Genomic DNA, 21,789 nt, shown 5'->3' with positions numbered 1-21,789 from the left:
CAGTGAGGAACTTTATGAATTCAGATGAAAATAACAAAATTCATTTGGAGGAATAAAAATAAAATATATAAATGTAAATATATATATAAAATCAATGGAAAGAAAGAGTGAAAAAGAAATAGAACTTCCTGACTTCAGAAAGGCAGCAATCATTAAAATCTTGTGTAATTGGTGAAAAGATAGAAAATAGACATTAACAAAGTAGATAAGGGAGACAGGAAATAACCTGTATTCGATAAACCTGGACATTGAACTGAGAAAGAGATTCCAGGAAAATTGGAAAGTAGCCTGGCACATAATACATTTGGATTGCTCAGTAAACAAACATGCCTATTAGTGCCTGCAACTTGGCTAAGCAATAGGGATAAAAAAAAAAAAAAAAGACAAAAGACAGTTCCTGCCTTCAAGATGCTTACAGTCTAATGGGAAAGACTGACTTCAAACAACTATAAACAAAGAAAGCTGTATAGAGGACAAATGAGATAGTTAACCAAAGAAAGGTTTCCTAAATAAGGTTGGATATTAGTTGGGACTTGAGGGAGAAAATTCCAGGCATGAAAGACAGCCAAAGAGAATGTCTGGAAGAGAGATGGAGTATCTTAGTTCATTTAACAACTAAGAAGCCAGTGATACTGAGTCAGAATGTGTGGGGATCAATGTATAAGAAGATTGTAAAGGTAGGAGAATGCTAGGCTAGAAAGGGCTTTAAATAAATACCCTTCATAAAACTGAATTCTGTGTTTGACTCTGGAGGAAGTAGGGAACCACTGGAGTTTATTGAGTATGGTTATTAATATATCTGATATAAGATCTTCATTTTAAGAAAATCATTTTAGTTACTAAATAAATGATGGATTAGAGTGAGGAAAGATGTAAGGCAGATCAAACCACCAGCAGTGCATTGAAATAATCCAGATGTGGGGTGATGAAGGCTTTTGCTAGAGTGATGTTTGTGTCAGAAGAGAAAAGGAGGCTTATATAAGAGATGTTGCACAGGTGAAATGAACACACTTTAGTGGGCTCTTACTTTAGGTTCTGACCAGGCCCTCCACAGCATCCTTTTGCTATCTCTTCTTTGGCCCCAGTTTGTCCTCCTTCCCTTCTCCAAATCTACTGGCAAATTGACTTTACTCACCAATTATTTTTTGTAGAGGTCTGTAGAACAGCCCACTTATTTAAAGCAAGAATTATCTGTAAAACTAAGTGCTGTTCCCCAATAGAGCAATTTTCAGCGAATATCTGCAGATTTCAAAAGAACTAAAAATTGTTAGCCATAATGAAAAAAACATTTCCAAATCCTAATAAGAGAAATGCAGATGAAAATAGCTCTGAAGTTTTACCCAATAACAAGAAAATGTTTAAAGATAACAAGAAAATACCATTAGAAAAGTTATAGTAAGATATTAACACAAAAAAATGTTATTGATGAAGCTGTGAACCATTTTAATGTCCATAGTCTTTGAACCAGATATTCCACTATTAGATTTCACGCTACTAGGGGGCTACTGTATAGCAACAAAATCATGTTAACAAAAAAAGTTTGAAATAAAGTCATTGACCATCATTTGGAAATTGGCCAAACAAATTATAGTGCAGTATTATTCTGCTATAAGAAACAATGACCAGGAATAACAGAAAACATGGAAAGACTTAGATAAACTGATACAAAATGAAATAAGAAGAATCCAGTAAAACAACAATATACAATGAGTGTAGCTATGTAAATAGGAATAATAACTGAATGTTGGCAAAAGTGTGAAGAACAAGTACCCAAAGAGGCAAGATGAATGGACAGCTCTCTGGGCCTTTTTGAAGGTGAGGAGTTCACACGTGTGAAACATTGCTGATTAAATAATGTTTTGGTCATGTATACTTATTGTGTATCTAAGTTATATTTTAATATATTTTAACATCTACTGGTCATCCTGACATTTAGGGGAGGGGGTGGGGGGGTAAGAGGTGAAAATTGGAACAAGAGGTTTGGCAATTGTTAATGCTGTAAAGTTACCTATGTATATATCCTGTAAATAAAAGGCTATTAAATAAAAAAAATTAAAAAAAAAAAAAAAAAAAAGAGAATTATCCAATTTATGGAACAAGAGGTTTGGCAGTTGTTAATGCTGTAAAGTTACCCATACATATAACCTGTAAATAAAAGGCTATTAAATTTAAGAAAAAAAAAAAAAAAGAGAGAGAATTTAAAAAAAAAAAAAAAAAGAAACATTGCTGATTGTTAGAGGTTTTTTTGGGTGTCAATCAGTTTGCTTCCTCCTCTCCCCCCCCCCCCCCCTTTTTAAACAAAGTTCTTTATTAGAACAAATAGATCTGTGGAAGACAGAGGGTAGAAATACAGTAGAAAATCTAAGTATGTAAAAACAAAAGATATCTATAAAGGTAGTATTAAATAGTAGTTTAAAATCTTTTGCCTACCTACAAAACAAATTCTAACTTAGTTTTTCTCAGTTATTTTTGCCTCTTTCATTTCCTTCATTCTCCATTTCAAATCATAGTAGCCTAATCCTATAGATTCTACTGCATCAGTATCTCTAGAATGCTTTCCTATTCCTGCCTCACGGCTCTTGTTTGAACTGATTTTTAATTAGTACCAATTCCCTCTTCATGTTTTTCTTGATTCTCAAAGCTAGAAATGATCCTTCCTTTAAGCTTTTTTTAGCCCTCTCTGACCTCTATAAAGCACTTCATCATTTTCTCTCCTGCTTTCCCCTACTACATTGTAATCTTATTACAGAGATCATATCGCTTTTCATCTTTTCAATTCTGTCTAGCAGTGTTGTGCATAGTAAGTACTACATATTTGTTGAACTTACAGGTGTTTAGTATTACTAGTCTTATGTTTCATAATGCCAGTCCTATAAAAATTCTCTTCATAGCATTTCTTGCCCATGGAATTCCCATAGTTTTGGAGAAAACTTTTATGAGATTTTTAAAAAGAGCACAGAAGAGGGATTATTATAAAAAGCATTGTCAGCACTATCAAATGCTCTAGAAAGATAAAAGGTGATGAAAATTGTGGAGGCTGTGAGTTAGGAAATTTCAGGAGGTCAGTTTTAGTATAGCAAGGAAGAAGTAGAAGTAAAGCACAAGTGCTTAAGTCATGAGTGAAATCATGCATGGCTGTTAGTGTAATTTATTAACTGATTCATATTAATCTCAAGAGTGAAAAGGGAGGGTGGAAGAAATTTTGTCCAAGATGGTCATATCAATATTCATGGTTTAAAAGGGCTTCTTACATTTTTCCCACTTATAACCCCTTTTCACCTAAGAAATTTTTGTGGCCCTAAATATATAAGTATTTAAAATAAGTATATGAATCAAACATTTATTATTAATAAATCATAATTTTGCCACCTCCACATTTTTATAAGACTTCATATGAGATTGTGATCCACAGTTTAAGAAAGTGGGTTCTACAGTTACACCCAGCAAAAGAACTCTGGGAGATGATCATGAACCACTACATAGAATTCCCAATCCCTCTATTTTTGTCCACCTGCATTTTTTATTTCCTTCACAGGCACTATTGATACACTATTTCAAAGTCCGATTCTTTTTGTACAGCAAAATAACTGTTTGGACATGTATACATATATTGTATTTAATTTATACTTCAACATATTTAATATGTATTGGTCAACCTGCCATCTGGGGGAAGGGGTGGGGGAAAGAGGGGAAAAGTTGGAATAAAAGGTCTTGCAGTTTTCAGTGCTGAAAAATTACCCATGCATATATCTTGTAAATAAAAAGCTATAATAAAAAAAAGAAAGAAAGAAAGTGGGTTTTAAAAGATGAGTTCATCATGAAATGATAGACTGGTTAGGGAGGCATAGAGTTAAAAATGATATAAAAATTAAGGTCTTTAACTGAGGTGCTGTGGTGCGAGGATGGTAGAGGAGTTATCCATGTGAATTTTTAAATCACTGAAAATTACAATAGAGTACACCATGAAAAGGAGAATTTTTGAGCTGGATGCAGAGATGATAGTGAAAATGGCAATGGAATAAGTTATAAAAGCAGAGAAGTTTTTGAATGATTCCAAACAGTGGTCTAAATGCGACTAGGGGAATGTGGGAGAAAAGCAGATTTTAAAGAAGTCATTTTTCAGTAAAATAGGAGGTAAAAAAAAAACCTGTTCAAGAAAGTTCAATATAGGTTGGAAGCTTATTTAAAATAAAATTGGAGAGCTAGTCAAAAATCATGGTAGAAACAGTAGGATCACTACATTAGATGTGTGGATAAGGCAGAATGGAAGGTTTTTTGTCCAAAGTGATGATTCTAGATAACAGGAATTAGAGAAACGGAAGTCTGAGAGAATGAGAAACTTATATCTAAGTAATGATTATTTCCCAGATTTTAAATTAAATTCTTCAAAATGTGAGATATAAGTTATCTGTGACTTGATAGATGTTATAATTCCAATAGCCCTTGTTAACAAATCTTATCATAATGTATAGTTAATCTTTAGTATCTTGTCCTCTAATTTGTTCTTAGTACACTGTTTTCATTACACAAAGCTTCTGGGTTGGCATGAAAAATAACGGGAAAGGGAGTGGAGATTAAATAAAATACCTTGATACCTAGATTTTTAAATTTTTTATTCTGCATTTTGCCATTACTATAGACTAATATCAGGTTTGACAAAAAAAAAAAATTCAGACCTGGAATTATTTCTCTATTATGTATTATATCTTTATAATGATTAAATGTGTTGTTTCCTACATGTCAGATACTGTAAGTCATGTGATTGAAATAATTACATTTCCCAGTTCCATATTTAATGTTAACATAAAAGTATAACATATATCCAGCATATCTTTTCTTGTCATTTTTAATTCTGTTAATTAAAAATAACATTAATCTATCTGCAACTTTGTTTCCAATGCAATTGTTTTCTTTTCCTTTTTAGAGGTGCTAACTTTGTTTTTCTCTGACTTTGTTTTAATTCTTCTATCTGATGATGACCTCAAAAGAACAACTAAACCTACACCTCATTTAGATGGGTAAATATTTTTCATTTATTTTTCTCTTCTACTTGCCTTTAATTTTTTTTTTTTAATCAAAAACTTAACATTTAGTCATTTTAATTTATCTGCATAGGCACCATGTTGTTTTTGGGCAAGTGATCTCTGGTCAAGAGGTTGTGAGAGAGATTGAAAACCAGAAAACAGATGCATCTAGCAAACCATATGCTGAAGTACGAATACTTAGCTGTGGGGAGCTAATTCCCAAATCTAAAGGTAAGGATAAATTAAACATTTCTAAGCATATCATATTTATTTAAAATAAACAGTGACATCAAGTCATTCAAAAAAGATCATTACTAGTGATTTTTAATGCAGAGCATTCATCTTTTAAATTATATTTTGTTTTCTATCATACTATTTATTTGTTTCATTTAAAACTGTATTCCCTAATTTAACTTCCAAGTAATGCACTTTCTTGTTTTTACATCATTTTAATTTTTTTGATGCAGGTCTTTGGGGTTGGGGGGAAGGAATTAATGAGAAATTAGAAATTAAAATGGAGGAATTTTAGAAATAAATTCCTTTTCTCACTATGGACTCAGCTAGTATCTGATAATGTTTGGGGAAATGTGTTTACTTCAGAAGGTAATTCCATTCCTTATATTCATGCTTTTGGTATCAGTCTTCTCACATGGTGTATGCATTTAATTTTTTTGTTGGAAATCCTTTTATTGAAAAATAACCCATGTAGACTGGCTGTTGCTTACCTATCTTTCCAGATCTATTTAGTTCATCCAAAAGAATGAAGGAAAACCATTACCAAGAAATGAATACTAAGCAGTATTTTAGTATTCTAGTATAAACTTAAGTCTTTTTACTTGACTCTTTAGACTTCCAACAGAAGCCTCAAGTTCATACCCTTTCGGTATCTTCATCAGTTCAAAAGGATTCTTGTACAATAGTTATGCTTTTGACTTTTTAGTTTAGACTTTTGTCATCAATTTGGAATTCAGGGTACTTTAAGTTTATATTAAATCCTAAGTGAGATTGATATAGAAAAAGCAGAACCATTGTCCTTTTTAAATCTTCTCTGTTCTCCAAAGGTTACATTATTTCTCCTTTCATCAGTCTTGATCGTTTTGACAAAGAAAACTTGTCATTCCCTTCAAGTCATTCCAAACTGTCCCCAGTAAGCTGGTAGTCTTCAAGGACCAAGCAATATTAAATTCTTTCTTGGGCTCTTCAATCTCTTAACCATCGTTTCTTCCTCTTAACTCGTCTTCCATATATAAAAACAGTAGATATAATCCATTAGTTTGTGTCCTTCTTAATGCCCTAGGATATACTAGTAAACAGTGAAATGATCATAAAACTCTTTTAGCCTCTGAGCAAACAGGTATTCCATAGTAATTTAAGTAAAAAATAAAAGTGGCTGCTAAAGAGAAGACATGAGATTGTCAGCTTTGCCACTTAGTAGCAATATAAGCTTGGGGATAACTTTCAATTTCTCTTGGTCTTAGTTTCCTTATCTTTAAAGATGTTGAACTGGATGATTTTCGAAGCCTTCCCAATTCTTAACATTTTGGTGATTCTGGATGTCATGTTAAGACCCTAGTCTTAATGATATTAACAATTAACCATCTTAAAGGATATTCCTACAGTGAAAATGTTATGATCCATTAAGACCTTCTTCCCATATTCTTGAATATCATTAAATCATTTACTATTAATCTTTAAGGTCTTTTGAGTTGGAATCTGTTCCCCAAAATTCATTAGCTGAATATTGTAGGTTTCTTTGCAACTTTTAAAAAAAATGGAGCTTGAAAGAACAAAAAAAATTAAATATCTTTTAATATTTTCGATAAACTATTCATTCTGTATTTACATATGCATATGCTTTGGATAATTAAAGGGTAGGGTTGATAGAATTGTTTGATAGGGAAAGAGAATATGAATTAAGACAAAGCCTCATGTAATTTGATTTATATTGCTGTAAAGCAGCTCTCACTAAGGAGAGTATTGTAGCATCCTCCAGACATTGTTTGCCTACCTGTGACCAAGGCATGATAGTGTCAGGTATATCTTTTTCCTGTCTTCTAGAGACCAGAAAAGTTTTTAGAGAAATTGGGGAAGATAGTACTTATATTTAACCCTTGTCTAAACTTCCATGAAAAGAATAGATTTGTTCTAGGGATATGAGAGATTTCCCCTGCCCATTCTTTTCTAATGCAAACCCATTAAAATGAGCAGAAATATTTGTGGCATAAACTTAGTTGAGAACACATTGTAGTTGGTATGTGCTACTTTTATGTTTTAGCAACAGCCATTCAAACCTGAGTGGCTTTTGCCATACTTTTGGAGGATATAAGCAGTTGGTTAAGCCCCATTTTCTTTTCGACAATCATACCGAATTGGAAACAATAGAAAGGCTTTGTGTAATACTATAGGGTGTTCACCATCATTATATTTTAAAAACCTTGTTTAAGAGTTGTGCAGTGACACCCCGCTTTAAAAAGAAATAAATACAGAATCTTTTTTTTCTTTTTTTAACTTCCTGAAAGAAAACAAAAAGACTTCTGAAGAAAACTGACTGTCTGGGCCTACCTGTATATTATCTTGGTGAGTCCCTGGGCACTCTTCTTGGGCCTTTTTCCCCTTGTTCTATTGGAGAACTGCTTCTTGTAGATTTCTATATGCCAGAAAAGGTAACTGTGTTTAGATCTGTGAAGAAGGCTCTTAAAACAGATGCAGAGATGGAATACTGAAGACTAGAGGAAGCAGGGATCCTGTATAGAGGCTGACAGAAGGTCCTCAAAGGTCAGAAGGGATGAGGAAAGAATATAGGCAAATAAACCTCTTTATGATAGACTTATTTTAATAAAGGTATTATGTGGTTTCTATGGAAGCTTCTTGTGACTTAAATGATTTTTGCAGAGATTACATTTATTGCAATTAATAAGAGATTTTAAAAATATTCTTTCATAATAGGCAAAAAATACTCAATGATAACCCAAAATTGATTGCTTTTCAGGACAAAGAAAAAAGGGACAATTAGAGTAATAAAGTAGAAATCCAGTGAATCTTATATAGAAGCCAAATTAAATAAACCACTGGAGGCTAGTTTTTGATGACCCTGGTCCAGTGCTGTGCATTTATGATATGTTGAGAAAACAAATGCTGTGAAGTTGATTAAGCAAATTGTTTTAGTGACATTTGTTACTGAAAGCATAGTGGGGAAGTTGAATATAAAATGTTTAAGAGACATTATTAAAGACAACTAAATGAGATTGATGTGGTTTCTTTTCAGAGTACATTGTATAAAGGCCTAGAAGTCGTTTTCTTTTTTGTGAAGGGTGGAAGTGAGATTTGTAGGAACAAATTCAATATACCCCAAGAGTAGATATTTCTCTCTAGATACTTTCCCTTACCTCCCCCTTTCCTTTTTTGGGAACAGATCTAGAATAGTTGTTGATTTTGGTTTTGGTTTTTTGGGGTGGTGGGAAGGAGGAAAGGTTCCCTGATCCATAACTTTATTGGTGTAGGACATTCTTGGTATGGATTCTAGTAACACATTGACTTTCCTATAACATTCTGGGGGGGGGGGGGGGGGGGGGGGGGGGGGGGGGGGGGGGGGGGAGGGTAAGGAACAAGACATGAATTCATTGACCTAACTGCCAGTTAAAAAGCAAGTTTATATCAGTTTAGAACAAGGGTCCTCAAACTACGGCCCGCAGGCCAGATGCAGCAGCTAAGGACAATTATCCCCCTTACCCAGGGCTATGAAGTTTCTTTATTTAAAGACCCACAAAACAAAGTTTTTGTTTTTACTATAGTCTGGCCCTCTAACAGTCTGAGGGACAGTGAACTGGCCCCTATTTTAAAAGTTTGAGGACCCCTGGTTTAGAACAATGGTATCAAACATGGGGTCAGCAAGCTACAAGGGGAGCAGCACCTCCAAGATTTAATATATAATTGGGAACTATTTAAAAAAACAAAAATATAATAAAATAGATGTTACTGTGTAGTTTTCCAAGTCAACGTACTGCTCACAAGCTTCTTTGGTTTAGTTGCCCCTGTTTTCATGGAAGGTTGACAACACCACTAGAGAGTTATCTGTGGGCACTAAATGTTTACATTATGGACCTGCAACCCATTTCTGTCTTATTCTGAGGCTACTCTTCTTTCCCCTATAAAATACTGCCTTATATCATCTGGAATTCTGATAGTCTTAGGAGATTATTTGATGCACTAGGAAATAAAGTGAACTTGCTTATGGCCATAGAGTCAGGTTCTATCTGTATAGAACTCCAAAGCCTCCCTCTTGCCCTCCTTCCCCTAGGTCCTTATTGAGGAACCTCAATAGGGACCCAAATTAATTGATGTTCAACCAAGTTGGGAACTTTTTCAGTGTACTGATGAAGTATAATTTTTTAAAAAAGATGCAATAAGGAAAATTAATAATTAAGGTTGAAGCCACTCTTTAGCCAATTCTCTAGTTTATACCTCAAGTTTTAGGATTCAAGAAGAGAAGCAATATGATAAAAGCGAGGGAAAAAATTTATTAATTTGGAATCCAAGAAATTTTGGGTTTATATCTCACCTCTAATTCTTAACTGAATGGCCATAGACAAGTTACTAAACCTTTCTGAATCTGTTTCCTCACCTCTACAATGGGGAAAATAGTAGAGACGGGCTCTAAAACCCTCTGACAGTCCGGGGGAGTCTGTGGCTTCTGTCTCAGAATTATGTTTTTAAATGCATAAAAGTAAGTATATAAGGTTACAAAATAAGCTAAATACAAATGCCACAATATTTTTAATAGATCTCAGGTTTAAGAATCCCACTGTAGAATCTGTTTCTTGGAGTTTTTAAGGATTAGACAAGATGATATGTGGTAAAAATGCTTTGTAAACTTTAAAATTGATGTCATTCAAACATCACATTTGAAAGGCCTGTTTTTGTCTGTACCTGTGAACCTAAGAGTAGAGGTAATGTATGGGTCACTAGATAGACTAAAAGTTTCCCCAACACTTAGGAGTAGAAATGTGTATTGTTTCAACGACAATCTTAACTCCACAGAAAGTGCAAAACAGCATAAAGGAATTCTAAGTGCTCCAATAGCCATTTTAACTTCTCCCTCTCTCCCCCCTCCACTTTCCCTCTGGATATTTTATAGTCTTCCAACTTAGACTAGCAGCCTGTATTTTGAACTTTACTAAAGAAAGGAAATAATTTGTATTTGCTAAAGAGGCAGCCCATTATTTTTCTTCTCCCTCTAAATTTTAGTAGAGCTCCTTTTTTGATCCTTATTGTTCCTTAAAAGTTGTCGGGAAAGTAAAAGAACAGGGGCAAAATGAGCTTCCCAGATGTGCAGGAATAGAATCCTAGAATACTGGAACTGGAATGAACCTGAGCGATTGAGTATAGAAGTGAACCTTGTATCGAGGCAGAAAAACTGTTTGCAGCCATGGCTCCATCATTAGCTTTGGCTCTCATTGATCTTTGATCCTTAGTCTAAAATGAGGATATTAACAGCAACTTCCTCATAGTTTTGTTAGGAAGAAAACTCTTTATAAACTATATGGTGCAGTATATTGTACTAGGCGAAATGAGCTTTCTTTGAAAGGAAAAGAAGATATACTGAAAAAGAATGCATTAGATATCACACTCATATTTTAGGGGAAGTGTTTGGGCCAGGCATTCCAACTGATAGTGTTTACACAAGGTACTATGTAGGCCAGTGGAATTATTTTACACATTGGAAAAATGAGGCCTGGAGAAATAACATGTTTCATCCAATGCCACACAGCTGTTTCCTAATAGAACTAGAACCTATCTCTCTGTTCTTCCTATCATACCCTAACTTAGATATTTTCCCAGTTATGTTTACATGGTGTTTTACATATATTAGGTGGGTGCAATAAATTGTATCCTCATTTTAAGGATAAAGAAATAGAATTGAGAGAAGTTAAATGATTCTTCATTGTCATATGTCTAATAACTTTCAGAAGCAGAATCAGAGCCCAAATGTCTCCTGACTCTATGCAAGTATTGTCTTTCTGTACCACGTTTCCACTCCCATTTTGGAAATGAGTGCTAGTTAAGGAGTGTTTTGCCAACAATTGTGTTTGCTTATTTATATTCCTCTTCACTTGAATTCAGTTAAATTTTAGTTTAAAAAAAAAAAAAAGACAAGTGCCTTGTCCTTTTCTTCTTCTCTAAATCAAACTGAATTATTCAGGAAACTTTTCCAGATCTTCAAGGATGATATCTTCTTCTAAATTCCTATAGCACTTACAGTTTGTACCATACAATTAAACAGTTGTGAACTGTCTAATACTACATTCGTGTTGTTCATATGTGTGTATCTTATCTCCCCACCTAGATTATAAGCTCTTGAAAGCTATAGGCCATCATTAACTATCTTTGTAGATTCTAATTATACCTTCATCTGTATAGCAGAGCCCATCACTACTGAGCACATAGTAGGTGGTTTGACTGGACCAAGTATTCCAATTTAAACAGCTACTGATTAAAAATTTTAGATTCTAGTTCTGTTGCCAACTTAATTTCTACTAGAAATAAAAGGTCTTTTTTGTTGCTATATGTTACTTTAGTACTTTTCCATTTTTTAAAAATAGCTTTTTCTCTTCAAAATACTTGCAAAGATAGTTTTCAGTATTCACCCTTGCAAAAAACCTTGTTTACAAATTTTTCTTCCTCCCTCCTTCCCTAGATAGCAAGTATTCCAATATATGTTAAACATTTAAAATTCTTCTATACATATTCACAATTATTGTGCTGCACAAGAAAAATCAGATCAAAAAAGGAAAAAGAATTGAGGGGAAAAAAAGCAAAAAACAACAAAAAAGGTGAAAAAACTATGTTGTGATCCACATTCAGTCCCAACAGCCCTCTTTCTGAATTCAGATGACTCTCTCCATCACAAGTCCATTGGAATTATCTTGAATCACCTCATTGTTAAAAAGAGCCATGTCCATCAGAATTGATCATCACATAATCTTGTGTGCTGCTCATTTCACTTAGCATCAGTTCATGTAAGTCTCTCCAGGCCTCTCTGAAATCATCCTGCTAATCTTTTCTTATAGAACAATAATATTCCATTAAATTCACATATCATAAGTTATTCAGCCATTCCCCAACCGATGGGCATCCACTCAGTTTCCAGTTTCTTGTCACTACAGAAAGGGCTGTTACAAATATTTTTGTACATTTGAATCCTATGTATTTTCAAAACTCATAAAGATGTTGATATTGAATGGAATTTTTGTTTGTTTGGATTTTTTTTGCTTACAGTCTGCTAGTTTACACTAACATACTTTGGTAAAATTGCTTAACATTACTTCCATAGTTCCTTCAGATCTTATTTTGTACATGAATATGAATCTATTATCTTATTTGTGGTAGTTTTTCTTTATTTTTTTCCTTTCTTTATAGTTGCAGAGGAAAATAGTACGTAAACTGAATCCCATATATTAAAAAACAACCAAAAGTACTTTGAATTCTGTAGTTTTCCAAACTTATAGAGATGCTGATCCTGAGGAACATTTCTTGTTTGTTTGGGTTTTTTTTGTTTGTTTGTTTGTTTGGTTTTGGTTTTGTTTTTTGCTTAGTATCTGCTAGCTTACAATAACATATTTACAGTAAAATTAGTTATTTTTATTAACCATAATAAAGGTGTATATTGTTTCTATAAATGAAATTATAATTAAAATTACATTTATTTTCATTTGCATGAGGAACTCTTAGTATTTTTAAAGATTCTATGGGGATTTTGTAAAACAAAAAGAGTGTGGGGGCATGCCTACCACACATCCATTTTTTTCCCCAATTTCTTAAAGTGGATCATATGTATGTGTGACGATGGGGAAAAACTATAATTTTGTTAAATAGACTTGAATTTTTTTTAAAAAAATAATTTTGGGGGGGCTAATTTTAGTTACAGATTTATGGGTTCAGTTTTATGAACATGAAACTTTTTTCTATGTATATCTTGTATTTTCATTATGTAGATTTTTAATGCTAAATTTGCATATTTTAATCATTTTGTGTCCTCTTTTCAGATGTTCAGCTCATATGTACCTAAAACAACATTTTCTAAAAATATTTTTGTTGGTTACTTTTTTCTTAGCTTCTCCCCACATGTCTTGAAGTTCTACTATATACTGTCTTTTAAATATAATCTAGTTTATCAGAAAGAGTCATTTAACTAATAGAAATATTTGTATTTATTTGCTCTTTAACAGAAATCATTTATTTTGAGGAGCTATTCACAGCTATAGTAATCCAATCCCTGCAAGAAGTTTCCAGCATTAGAAATTAAAAGAAAATAACATATACTAATAAAGTATCAAACTTTTTTTTCAGATTTTTTTTTATAACTCATTTGATCATTTAGGAAATAAACAGGGTAGACAGGTTTGTTTGTCAGAGAGCCTACATCCTATTTGTTAGTAGATTGATACTTTGTAAATTGACATCTGCCTAAAGCTATAGTTGCTTGAGGAATTAAAACTAGACTTGTGTGCCAATATTCTTTCTTTTTAATGACTTTGTTGGGCAGGAGGAAGGGAACAAGACATTAGGTTAATGACTTGCCCAAGGTCACATAGATAGTAAGTGTTAACTGTCTGAGGCCGTATTTGAACTTGGGGCCTCCTGATTTTAGGGCCAATGCTCTTATCCACTGTATCATCTAGCTGCCCCAATCAATATTCTCTCAAACATGTATGACTTTTTTTGAGCTTTTTCAATAAACCACTTAAAGATATCTTCTAAGTAACTTAGATGTTGGTTGATATAATTACTATAGGAACAATAGCCTATCAATCAACATTTGGGTGATTTACTATAGGAACAATAGCCTATCAATCAACATTTGGGTGATTTACTATGTAATGTGAAACAAACTAACTTTTCATCTCTATTAAAATTGTTCTAACAACTTATTGTCTATAGGAATATGTAAAGATAATTAGATTAAATGGACTTTTTGTGAATTTGCAGTATCTATGAGTTTTACTTATATCTCAAAATGAAAATGTTTAACCAGAATATTTCATCTTATTTGATTAAAGCCAAGAAGGAAGAAAAGAAAAGACATAAGTCATCGTCTTCATCCAGTGATTCAGATAGTTCAACTGATTCTCAGTCCTCTGATTCTTCTTCTGATTCGGAAAGTGCTTCTGAAGAAAAATCCAAAAAAAGAAAAAAGAAACACCGAAAATCCCGAAAACATAAGAAGGAAAAGAAGAAGAAAAAGAAAAGCAAGAAAAGGTTAGTGACCAGAAAATAGTTCAATTCCTTTCAGACATTGATTAAAATTATCTGATTGTTATTCACGTGATATTTCCTTTTTACTAAAAAATATATACATGTTTGTATTCTTAAAATCATCTAAGGAGAAATATTTAATTTTCATAGTAATTTCTCTGCATGGCATAAAATTATAGTTTTGACATTGCTAAGATGTTTAAAGAATTAAATTTTGGGACTTAATTTCCATTTTCTACAAATCCTATAATCCAAGTCTTAAACCAGAACTCAAAGAAAAGGTCTCAGATTCACGGATGATTTAAAATTAAGATTCTGAAGCTCCGAAAGAAGAAATGACGTTTTCAGGACCACACCACAAGTAGCAAAAGCAGAACCAATATGATTCTCTCTTACTTAGATTCTAGCTTTTTGGTTCTGTGGAGTTTTATCCTAATAAACTTGGGTAATTGGAAAAGATTTATAAAAGGGTCAATAAGGGTTACTACTGTTAATTTCCACAGCAATATTCTTTATTTCCTTCTTTTTTATTATTATTTTTACATTAACAAGAATTTCCTTGTTCTTCCCAAATTCCTCTCCTTTGGGATGGGGACACATTTGTGACAAATATGCATAATCAAGCAAAAAATTCTCTCATTGTTCATATCCAGAAAATGTATGTCTCATTTTGCACCTTGAGTTTATCACCAGTCTGTCACAGAATATGTTACATCATAATTCTTGTTTCATCTATGGTAGTAATGGGGATTATGACTGTATTTAGGTTTCATTCATGTGGATGACAAAATTCCTTATGCTAATTCAGCTCAGCATCTTCATTGCAAACTAGTCTTAATTGCCTAGAGCTTCTAAGACATTATGACATTGTTCAGTTCACAAGGCTAGTATGTATCTAAAAAGCAAGACTTAAATCTAAGTGTTGGTTTCAAAGGTGATCCTCTTTTCTTACTCCAAGTATTAACTCTGAGGAAGTTTTTTTTTAATTAATTTATATTTAATTTAATTTAATTAATTTAAATTAAATTAATTTAATTTTTTTTTTTAAATTTATTTTTAGGATATTTTAAATCATGATACCCAACAATAGCAACTTGGGTAATAACTGTTTAGCACATCCAGCTTTTGTGTGTGGTATATATGTGTATGTGTTTCCATCTTTTAATTAAGTTCTTCTACTGAGAGTGAAGATGAAAGCCCTGAAGCACAACCACAATCTACTGTCCGTCCAGAAGAGATCCCTCCTATTCCTGAAAACAGGTTCCTAATGAGAAAAAGCCCACCTAAAGTAGATGAGAAAGAGAGAAAGAATAGAGAAAGGGAAAAAGAAAGAGAGTGGTAAGTAGTTGTGGGTGGAATATGATATCCCTTTTATATTGTGTATTAGACGAAAATCTAGTTTTCAGCCAGATGTTTAAGAAAAAGATTTTATTTCTGTTGTACTTTAAAAATATTCATTATAGCATTTCTTAAAAGCATTGACTTACATTATTATGCTCAGAAATAATAAGGTTTTAATTAAGCCTTAATTTACCTTTAATAAGATTGAACCTGATTTAAGAAATGATGAGTACTTTGTAAGTTTCTTTGGGGGGTGGGGGGTATGCGCGTGCATGCACGTATGTATTTATTTTAAAAAACTTATTTGGGCATGTAAAGAAAACATAGTGCTTGTAAATCATTTTTTAATGAATGTTTCATAAGCACCACTACTGGGCCATATATTTCAATTAAACAAATATCTATTGAGTGCTTACCATATATGTACAAGGTATTCTGATAAGTACCATATATACACAGGTGACTAAGATATAATATTGGGAATTTGACAGTTTGTAATTGTGTCATAAATTCAGAATATGGCAAGTTCTACAGGGGCCTGAGTTCTTAAGTGAATAGCTATGTTAGGAAAGGTTTCGTGTCATTTTACTTTGAATGGCAGGATTTCTGGAGACAAAGAAACCAGGGGTTGGGCATGACCTGGCATGGGAAAGGAATAAGATATATAAGGCAACATTGAATAATCTAGTTTGACTGGCTAATGGATAATGTTCAAACAAATGGGAGAGATTATGTTCTAAAATCCTATAGCCATATTAGTAAAGCTCTTTTTTGGGAGAAAAAAATCCAATAGTTGATGTCTATTGGATCGATTGGGAGTAGTGAAAATACAAGGTTGGATTTAGAGTGGTGGTAATCCTACATTTAGTATTATTCTTTTTTTCTTATCTATGGAAAAAGATTTGGATATCTTGATTTCTGAAGTTCCTTTCATCCCTTAAATTATACATTTGTATAACCCAGTGCAACTGATTGATTTTGAGAAAAAAATTTTAAATGTTTTGTCCAGTTTAAAACCAGTTTTAACTGATAAATAGAAATGGGCGAGTTGGTAATGAGGAAGAGTTCTGTTGCATTTGAGATGTTAACAGGATATCTAAGAAAAGATATAAAAGTGGTACCTGGGTTCTAGGACTAGGGATAGATTTGTGAGGTATGTACATCAAGATGAGAATTTAAGCCATAAGGAATAGATGAAATTATAGGGGCATCTAGGTGGCGCAGTGGATAGTGAGTACCAGCCCTGAAGTCAGGAAGACCTGAGTTCAAATCTGGTCTCGGATACTTCCTAGCTGTGTGACCCTGGGCAAGTCACTTAACCTTGCCACAGCCAAAAAAAAAAAAAAGAGAGAGAAAGAAAAAAAAGTAATTGTAAAAAGAAGGCTCAGAACAGATCCTTTAGGAAAATTCCTATTTATGTAGACTTTTAAGGAAAAGGGGCTTGTGAAACAGAAAAGAGATGGTGGAAAATCAGGACATTATTGTTAATTTCATGTGTTAGTGCATTTGAATATAGTAAAAATTGCACTCTGGTAAATTTTTTCTTAAGCTTTTTTTAAAAACTTATTTTTATAGGACATTAAATTTAGAGCTACAAAGACTCTCTACCACCACATGATCTGAGTGCTTCATTTTACAAAAAAGAAAACAAATTATAAGAGGTTGCATGATTTGCTTATGGTCATACAAGTGATAAATAATAATGTACTTAAATTCAGCTTGACTCCAGCCTTCTTCACACTGTACTACTTATTTTGAGTGTTGAAAGTTTATAGGAATACAGTATACACTACCTTATAGACTGAAGAAACTACACTATAGTTTTATTTATTTATTTTTATAAAGTTGTGGTTTTCAACTTTCTTTTTATTTCTAGTAATCCATCTAACTCCCAGTCCTCTTCATATCAAAGGCGACTTCTAGTCACCAGATCTGGAAGGAAAATTAAAGGAAGAGGACCAAGGGTAAGTGTTTCTTTTCATAGGAATCTTCTTGGCATTTTTCCTTCCTTGATTGTTATTATGTAGAATATGAAATTTGTGTTAACAAAAAAAAACTTGTGTGATTTGCTGGAATTAAATTTTTTTTTAAATAATGTTTTTTGGCAGATTATGATGTTTGTGTCTGAAAACAAAAGTGAAAACTTACGAAACGTATACATGCAAATTATGTGTTTATTTGCTTAATAACTTACAATTTGAGAAGTCTTTTCCTTGGTTCTATGGAGTGCCAGTATAAGAGGCCCTTAGCTAATATGGTTTTATATAAAACCCACTCTTCAGGTTCTGATATCCCCAAAACATACACAGTATATTTAATCCCAGGAGTTCCACTGTGGACCTTGAACTTTAGAATCTTTTTTAGTTTACTTTAGCATAGCATTTAAGGCATTAACTGTCTAGTATTTAGTCTTGTTTCAACATACTCTGTAGTCTTTTGGACTTTTTAAATCACCTATATTTTGGTGGGGGGACATTCTAATGTTCTTTTGAGGACAATAGTGTATGAAAGAAGTATTAACTTGAACATAAGAACCCTTTTGACTGCCATTTTTGTGATTTCAAAATATTTCACTTTCTTTTCTCAAGCGCTATCGAACACCTTCCAGATCCAGATCACGAGATCGGTTCAGGCGCAGTGAGACTCCTCCACATTGGAGACAAGAGATGCAGAGGGCTCAAAGAATGAGGGTGTCAAGTGGTGAAAGGTGGATCAAAGGGGATAAGTAAGATTTTAAATTTCATGTTATAATTAACATTTCTAGTAGCTTATAGAATAATTTCATTTGGATTGTATTAAGAAAGAATCTTTCATTTGTACATATTAATGCTAATTGTGCTTTCACTTCTTTTATATACCTTAAAATAATTAAATTGGTACTTACTACAGTTATTTTGATCTTATTAACTGATACCGAAATTTTTCTTAATATATCATTTCCTAAAGCCTTCAATTTCTTCCTTTTGTAGGAGTGAATTAAATGAAAACAAAAAAGAAAATCAAAAAAGTCCAGCAAGAGGAAAAGAAAGAAAAGCATCTGAACACAGACATATATCAGAAAGTCCAAATAGAAAAGGTGAAAAAGAAAAGAAAACAAAAGACCATAAATCAAACAGTAAAGATAGGGACACAAGGAGAAATTCAGAGAAAGATGACAAATATAATAAAAGTAAAACAAAGAAAAGGGCCAAATCTAAAAGCAGGAGTAAAAGCAAAGAGAAGTCAAAAAGTAAAGAAAGAGATTCAAAGCATAACAGACATGAAGAAAAGAGAATGAGATCAAGAAGCAAAGAGAGAGATCATGAAAAAGCAAAAGAAAAAGAGAAACATTCTGATTCCCGAGGCAAAGAACGAGAAAAGAGCAGAAGTAAAGAGAGATCTAAGCGAGCAGGGTCAAAAACTAATGAACATGACCATAGCAGAAGTAAAGACAAGGATAAAAGGGCCAAATCAAAGAGTAGAGAACGGGAGGTAACCAAAGGAAAACACAGCTCTAATGGCCGGACAAGGGAGCGAAGCAGAAGCAGGGACAAAGGAAGAAGAGCCAGATCTAGGAGCAAAGATCGAGATCGGAGTAGAAGCAGAGAATATTATAGGAACAGAGAGAGGGAATCCCGGAGAAGAGCGAGATCAAGGAGCAAAGAAAGGAAAGGAACACCAGAAAAATCTAGAAGTAAAGATAGGAGGAGGAGGAGAGAATCCAGGAGTTCAGGGAGAGAGGAAAGTCAAAGCAGGAATAAAGAAAAAAGTAAAAATCAAGAAACAAAGAGTTCACATAAAAAAGAGAACTCAGAGAGTGAAAAAAGGCACTCCAGAAACCACGATAACAGTAGCCGAGACAGCAGTAAAGAGAAAAAAGGTGACCGAGATCAGAGTCCAAACTCAAGAAAACAAAATAGTAAAGACAGAGAATTAAAATCCTCTGCATACAAAAATAAGGAAGAAGAAAAGACTAGATGCTCATTAGAAAAAGAAATCAACCAAAAATCAAAGAGTCAAGAAAGAGACCATACACGTGGTAAAGATAAAAAATCTGATCATGAGTCCAGCCCTGGAACTGATGAAGACAAAAGTGGATGAGTGAGGGCCTTGAACTTTGTATTTCCATTTTTCTCTTTAGGTTTTAGAGACTTGCTGAAGAACACCCCTTTTTTTGTTGTTGTTTTCCTCTTCCTTTTTGTTTTTGGGGTTGGTTTTTTTTTTGTTTGTTTGTTTGTTTTTTAATGCGGACTTCATTAAGTTTGATCTTTTGATATTCTACAACCTGAATAATTTGTACTGCTAAAGTTTTAATAAACTTGAAATGAGAAAACGCTTTTGTGTAATATTGTGTGCTGTTTAACTCTTTCGTTTCTCTGTTGTAGCTGTCAGCCAACAGCTACCATGTCAATATACATCTTGATCTGTTGGATCAACCTGTTAGAAATAAATACAATTGTTAATTGCAATAGTATTTTTTATAAAAGTTTGCACTTCTCATGTTTTAAATATTTTTAAAAGCCATTAAATTGAAAGGAAGTCATACTGATATTGCTGATTACATTTTAAGGGAGATTGTTACTGATGTAAATCATAGAAGCTTGTAAGAGGATTTTTTTATTCCAAGAAAAAAAGTGCTTATTCTATGATTTTCTGAATAATTGTTTTTAAATTTTGATCTTGTAACTTGTGCTTTAAATACACAGAAAAATGTCTGCTTACCTATTGTATTTTACTTTACCTGTTTCTTTGTATTTCAAGTTGTGTATGTATAGTTCATGTCTTATGAATATTTTCTGCACTTTTTTTTTTATTTGTCTTATAGAAACATCAAATTGGAGTCATTTTTATTCTTTAGAAAAGTCATGCTTATCTGATCATTGATATACGTAAAGATATTCTTGGCTTATTGTTACAAACCATCAGGCAAAATCAATACTTAGGAAATTTTAAGTGGAGTTTTTATATATAGATTGTCCTTTTTTTTATTCGAGTAATCAGAATTAGTATTTAGTAACATTGATTTTCTACTTGGTTATTTTCCATATATACACAAACCTTTATATGTTAGTCTCGGCCTAATACAACATTGTTATATTAATTTTTGAAATTTATCCTAATTGGCACCACATTTGGATTAGTTATTATAACTCTGCATGCTTTAAAAAGGCCTAATTCTTCATTAAAAGTCTTCATAGAAATTTAAGTATCAAATGGAAGAAATTTGTTCTGAACATTATTCTTAATGTAACACTAACATCAATACTACATTTTTTAAAATGGCTTTAAACTGTGCGGTTTGATTATAACTTTAGCTTAGCATCTATGAAATGTCACACAGTTCAGAAAATTGCAAAATTGGATAGCACCATTCAGATATAACCAAAAGAAAATTTTGAAGTGGAATTTTTAAAAAAAGCTTTCTCTTCTCAGTATGACTTTTCCACCTATTTCTTTAAGAAAACACTGACTAACTAGACAAACACAAAAGTGATTTCATTGGGGGGGGGGGGTGGGTTAAGAAAAGCAACCATTTCCTAAGACTAATTGGAGACTTTTATAATTAAGATAGTATCATTTATATTCTTAATGCACCTTCTAAGTAAATCATTTAATTTGAATAATGCTTTTTATGCTTAGAAAAGCAATATTTAGTATATAACACTAGTTGTTAAACTTTAATAAAAGAATAATGCTTTTTGCATTGTGTAGTCATTTAATGATGTTCACTCAGGAGACAACATATAATTGCTGTCTCTTGGAAAGAATATTCAAAACAGATTTTATTTGGGTAGTTCATTCTGATGGGACTTTGGGTTTAATCCCATATCATTGAAAGAATTAGCTGTTATTTGACATAAATCTAAAGATTACATTTAAATAATGTTTGTTGTGAGTTTAAGATTGTTAGATGAAAGGTGATACTTAAAGAGGGACTTGATTTTAGTATGACCAAAAGATAGCCATTCCAAATTAAAAAAAAAAAAACAAAAACGTAAAATAGGCTTATTCTTGTAAGAAATATAGCAAATAATCTTCATGTCATATTTAGTGTTTTTAAATGCATTTCACTGCAACATTAAAAATATATGTTTTGTGAAAGTTTTGGTTTTTTTCTTCATAGGGCTTTTAAAAGGTATTTTTAAAACTGAGTTTGCTGTGTGTTCTTTGTATTGTTAGTACTTTTACAAAA

General features: G+C 32.6%; 1 protein-coding gene across 3 annotated transcripts in view; it reads left to right on the top strand.

The window, feature by feature from the left end:
* PPIG (peptidylprolyl isomerase G) overlaps window positions 1-21,584 on the top strand; it is a 71,521-nt gene extending 49,937 nt beyond the window's left edge. For all 3 annotated transcript variants that reach the window (XM_003763930.4, XM_012544800.3, XM_023499276.2), the window contains exons 8-14: window positions 4,989-5,018; window positions 5,116-5,255; window positions 14,081-14,279; window positions 15,447-15,614; window positions 17,494-17,581; window positions 18,206-18,342; window positions 18,587-21,584. In XM_003763930.4, coding sequence (XP_003763978.1) covers window positions 4,989-5,018; window positions 5,116-5,255; window positions 14,081-14,279; window positions 15,447-15,614; window positions 17,494-17,581; window positions 18,206-18,342; window positions 18,587-19,697 — 1,873 coding nt within the window. In that variant the 3' untranslated portion in view covers window positions 19,698-21,584. The remainder of the gene's footprint in view (window positions 1-4,988; window positions 5,019-5,115; window positions 5,256-14,080; window positions 14,280-15,446; window positions 15,615-17,493; window positions 17,582-18,205; window positions 18,343-18,586) is intronic.
* The last annotated feature ends 205 nt before the right edge of the window (window positions 21,585-21,789 follow it).

Source organism: Sarcophilus harrisii, chromosome 3 (genome assembly GCF_902635505.1).
Source record: "Sarcophilus harrisii chromosome 3, mSarHar1.11, whole genome shotgun sequence".
Lineage (NCBI taxonomy): Eukaryota > Metazoa > Chordata > Mammalia > Dasyuromorphia > Dasyuridae > Sarcophilus > Sarcophilus harrisii.
Note: the sequence above shows the minus strand (reverse complement) of the source record. Positions and strands in the feature narration are given on the sequence as shown.